The sequence below is a fragment of the Mercurialis annua genome, linkage group LG2 (genome assembly GCF_937616625.2).
Source record: "Mercurialis annua linkage group LG2, ddMerAnnu1.2, whole genome shotgun sequence".
Taxonomy (NCBI): Eukaryota; Viridiplantae; Streptophyta; class Magnoliopsida; order Malpighiales; family Euphorbiaceae; genus Mercurialis; species Mercurialis annua.
Genome location: NC_065571.1, coordinates 50,258,486 through 50,263,827, shown reverse-complemented (window position 1 = coordinate 50,263,827; position 5,342 = coordinate 50,258,486). Strand labels below are relative to the sequence as shown.

The 5,342-nt window shown below is 33.8% G+C and overlaps 1 protein-coding gene across 1 annotated transcript; it reads right to left on the bottom strand.

Moving 5' to 3' along the window:
- Positions 1-682: 682 nt before the first annotated feature.
- LOC126667362 (uncharacterized) lies at positions 683-3,682 on the bottom strand. The gene is made up of 5 exons (XM_050360318.2): positions 3,132-3,682; positions 1,649-1,705; positions 1,497-1,559; positions 1,208-1,276; positions 683-1,100 (listed from the first exon to the last, which is right to left on the bottom strand). Exons 1-5 carry the CDS (start codon positions 3,507-3,509, stop codon positions 894-896), a joined length of 774 nt encoding a protein of 257 aa, XP_050216275.1. The 5' UTR covers positions 3,510-3,682; the 3' UTR covers positions 683-893.
- Between the last annotated feature and the right edge of the window lie 1,660 nt (positions 3,683-5,342).

The window sequence follows — 5,342 nt, the reverse complement described above, 5'->3', positions numbered from 1 at the left end:
AATGCAGATCCTTGGCCTTATGGCTCGGCTTGTTTGCCAGTTTTTTGGGGCTAATGACGGAATGGGCGGCGGATTAGGTGGTCTGCCGCCTCAAGTTTTGCAGCATCACGGTGGTTTGGATGATAATACGAAACCGGATTCCAATTCGCCTTCTGAATTCATGTAGCCTGAAATCTATTGCAGATATTTGTATTACAAAGATTGTAGAAATTACAAATTAGAAATACTGAAATGTTTGCATCAGTTGAATTATGTACCCTTTTAAGCATCTGTCTACTATTTCTACTGCTGGCTGACTAACAAAATTTTGAAAATTGACCAAATGTCATCATAGTATTTTACAGTTCTAGTGTTAAAAAGAGTACATTAATGATCATCCTATAAAACAAATGTCCTCCTCGGTAAAGAAATTTGATGAAACTGGAAACTAAAGCGTAAAAATTGAATTGTAAAATTAGTTGCGACAAGCTTTTAACTAACAGCTGTTTTACCTACAAAGAATGATGATTATTTCCACATAATTCGAGAATTAGAAGTAACGAGGATTTACCCCAAAATCAGAAAGAGTGCAGAAATTTTCAAGAGAACAACAATTTCTAGACCTATAAGCCGATGCTCGCTGCAGCATCTCCGATACCTTCTTGGTGGCTGGCTCACCTTATTGAGCCTGCCACTGGCTCACCTTATTGAGCCTGCCACAATCAAGCTATCACGCCGTGTCCAATGTTCTGTAATGTCAATTTAATGTGCGTATGGCCAATGGGTTCTCACCCGAGCACAAAGTTTTGACTGCATCATTCAATCGTAAGCAAAGAGACTGTTCAGCAACTTCCATATCCTTAGTACAACATTTTTTGTCATCTCATTCCAGGTAGCACTTCCATGCAAGATCCTCAATCAGATGGCATCATATTCAAATCAGGCAGCAGGAAGGAGCTATCATGGTCTGAAACCGCCTCATGTGTTTCACAAGAACCTGATTGTGTATTATCATCACCTTTGGCAAATATCATTGAAATGTGCGATTGACTGCAAATTGCTTCCTCCAACTCATCAGACGCGAAACCCGAGTTCTTTGAATATTGCATATTCAAATCAAGCTGTAAAAATAAATTTTTAGCATTTTTCTCAGCCTTAGTGTAAAAGCAGAGAATAATCAGCACGGAAACAAAAAAAAGGAAGCAGAGAAGCAACAACCAACCAGTACCTTTATTCTCTTCAAGTTCTTATTTCTTGATCTATGCTCCTTGAATGTTGCATTTAAAGTTGCTATTTCCTGCTCAATGAATAAATATTAAGCTGGATCAAAATGGGGATAGACACACAAAAAGTACCATGTACAGCAACAAGACATTAGCGCCAACACGGATACAAAAAAACAGGACAAGGACGCGGCAAAACTGGACTTGTTTTAAGGTTTTCTATGTTAGAATGAAATGTCAAGTTTCCAAAATGGAAAATGTTGATTGAGTGAAGTGTTTGTAATTAGACGATACCTTTTTAAGATGCATCTTTTCTTCCATTAGTAAACCCTCCTCCAATCTAAGTTCAGCAAACGTCTGGTACGAAAGCGAAGGAACTTATTAGCAATTTGTCACAGATTTAAGAAATCAAATAGGATTATGCAAAACTTTTATCACTCGTATACCTTCTTTTTTCTTGACCTCTTGCCTGAGTTGGTAGTGCTTCCAGTTTCAGCAGTAGCCTGAGAATAACAAATACACAGTCACACACTGTAAAACCAATCAAAATCATCCACCATTACCAACCCAACTAATTCAAGTTTTTACAAAATTAATACTTTTCCAATTACTAACATGTCTTATAACTGCCAGCAAGGTAATAGGATCTCTTCGAGATTTTCAGTTAGAACAGATCATGAATGGCAGAATTCATAATCAAAGATCCGGAAATTAAATAGAAAAATAAAAATCTTGAGGTCTTTATATTATAGTATTATTATACATGCACGACGATGAACCACCCAACCAAACAAACAACTATTAATAAAAGCCGCGTCATAGCACGTGAAAGGCCACTGTTTTCACTCACGTGACCTACTCCTCATCACATGACCTCCCTCACATGGCCGCCTCCTATTGGCTGCCCAAGTTTCACATCCTTGACATTTTTCGCTCATCTCATCATCATCACCGTCAATATCAGACGGCCTAACATAACAGTTACTCTACGTAGTTTATGAGAGTGGCTGCACTGGATCTCCATTTCCAAAAAAAGTAAAATCCAGGACTTAAAGACACACGCGTACATGCGATGCAGGAGATAAAATCTCAAGCTAATAACAACAATAATCAGAATCAATCAGAAAAAAAAAGGCACGATCATCCACCACTAACAAGACAACAACAATGGCCAATGGGGTCCACATCTAACCACAACCATAACCTCCCCCGTACTGAATCCCTTTGCATGACTCTCATTTTCAACTCTAGATTTGACTACAGTACCGAGGGCTTTTTCGTCACTAATTAAACAACAATCCTTTGTATTGTACTGTGTCGTATACGACATCGTATTGCTGTACGCGAAGCTTCGCCAAATGGCCGTGTAAACAAAAATATAAATCTATAAATTGCAATCTGACAGATGAAACTGTTTGATTCTCCGTGAAAAAAGAGGTACTAAACCAAGCGAGTTAAAAGAACCTAACAGTGCTATGATTTAGAAAGGGGTAGTTTCGTAAATTTTTAGATTGTTAAAAAACAAAAGAATGACAGATGACCGGAAAAGAGGCGAGAAGAAAACGTGAGCAGCTGACCTCATCTGCAACAACAAAAAATTGACCGCCGTTTTGATTTTGTAACCGGAAAACTTCAAATTCACCGTCCGATTCTACCGGAAAGATCGATCCGCACGGTTAAGTTATATAGAAAAGAATTTTGTTCTTTTGAGACGATGAAGAAAATGAACAGAATAACCACGGAAATGTTGTTGCTAACCGCTAATTACCGATCAAAAAACAAAACACCGCTTGAAGAAAATGAGTAACCGCCACCAACACCGCCAGAAAACTACACTCAGCTCATAGAGTAACTTCCACCACCAACGCCGCGGCCAGAAAATAGCTAGAAATGAAGAATAAAAGATACATATATATTTAATACACACACCTTGGATCTGACGCCAGGAGAACAAGAACGGCTGACATGGCGACTAGTCTCTTCAAATCCATCGCCGGAAGGCGAATCAGCAGAACCGCCGCCAGCGCCGCCGCTCCAAGAAAGAGGAGTAGTAGGGCTACATCTAGTAGACGACTCACCGTCTTTTCTCCTAGAAACGACATCGTGTTCACATCGTAAAGAAGAAGAAGCCACCGCCGCGCCTGATGAGACTGATTTAGACCTAGGTAAACGCAAGCCCCATTTAAAAGGAATAACAGGCTGAATCTTGGACGAGGGAGCTGCTTGCGATTGTTTGAGACGCACAAGAAGCTCCACCACAACTGTGTCGTCTGTCATGGCGGTTCTGACCCAGTGGTCTCTCACCATAATCGCCGGCGGTGAGTATAAATGTAAATGTAAATGTGAAGGAAATAGATAGAGAAAATGGGTGAGGATTTGAAAGAGGAAAAAGGAAAAGGGATTAAAGAAAGAAGAAGAGAGTGTAATGATATGATGTGCATTAGATATATATACAAGGCAAGAAAAGTGGGGTTTTTTTGGGGTTGGGGTATTAATGTATGGGTAGTGTAGTGATTGGAATAGTAGTAGATTCCAGTTTTTCTATTATTATTATTGTTATTAATTTTGAAAATTAATTTTTAGTAAATTTTTATAATCCAAATATCACTTCTTCGATTTTTAATTGATATTTCAAATTTTTAAAATTATTAATTTTATTTTATATTTTAATTTATAGTTTAAGTTTCAAATTTAAAATTAATATTTTTTCACGCTGGAAAAATTTTAAAAAAAAATTAGTTTAGTATGTAGTTTAAAGAAATTTTTGATATTGGAAAAATTAAAATCAAGTGTCAAAATAAAGACATTAAAATTTGAACCCTTTTGTAAGTAGAAAAAAATTAAACTAATGATGCAATTTAAAACTTAAAAATAACGATTTGTGAAAAAAAAATTTAAAAAATAAATATTTTTATATGATTAAACTAAAATCTTAACTTATTTTAGACACATCTTAAAAATTAGTAAAACTTTTAAGTTTTAATAACAGAATGAAATTATAAATCTCTAAATTTATAAATATTTATATTGAATAATTATTTTGTGGGTAGAAGGAAGAAACGAGTGAAAACAATAAAAATGAAACTTAGAGATTATGGTTATAAATTCAGTTTGTCACTCTATTCGTTTATGATGCTTAGATAGTGTATATAAATTAAAATTTTAATTTAATTTATAAATTAGCAACATTAACTACTAGTTTTTTATTTATAAAAATGTTAAACTATGCAATTTTATTTATAAGTGGACTATTGTTTGTAATTTAATTTAATTTAATGTAATATTCTCAATTTTATTATTTAAACAATAAATAACATGAGCTTGGTTTCGTTGTTAGGGTTGAGGGAGTGCCTGTGTTGTGTGTGTTTCTGAATTCTGACCTTTTTTCTTTGCTTTTTTAAGTTGAAAATGGGTCCCACGATGACATGTGGCACTGACTATTTTTCATTTTCTTTCTTTATCTTTTAGAAGAAGAAAGAAAATGAAATTTTTTGGTTGCAATCTAGGGCTATACATTGCTAAGTGCTAAGTGCTAGGATCCTCTGCAACTGTGCTCATGGTTTTAGCTTAGCGGACTGCATCATCATTTTTATTTCTAGTGAACTTCAATTATTATTATTTTAAAATAACACTTAGTAATTAAAATTAACAAAATTAATTAGAATCGTTAATAAAAAGATCTACTACCATTAAAATTAGAATAATTATACAAATACAATCGTTAACATATCAATAGTACGTTAACTATGTAAAAATATAAATAATAATTAAAATATTCTCGATCGCACATGCTCATTAGTTTGCTGTAAAAATGACGTGGTACGACAATTTTATAGGATAAATACTCCTAAAATTAATATTTTAATGAGCTTTTATATAAAATACTGTTTTTGCATACTATTTAATTTACGTTCCATACCAGTTTATTTTTCTTTTGCATACTATTTAAAAAAATATTTTATATATTAATTCTCATTTTTAACATTTTTCTTCATTTTTTAATTTTTTTATTATTATATTTATGCACTTAATATTTATCATATATTTAATTTTTTATTTTTTAAAATTATGACTGTTTTATTGTTGACACTTTTCGTCAGTTTTAATATAAACACAATATCAACAACATTCAATAAACTA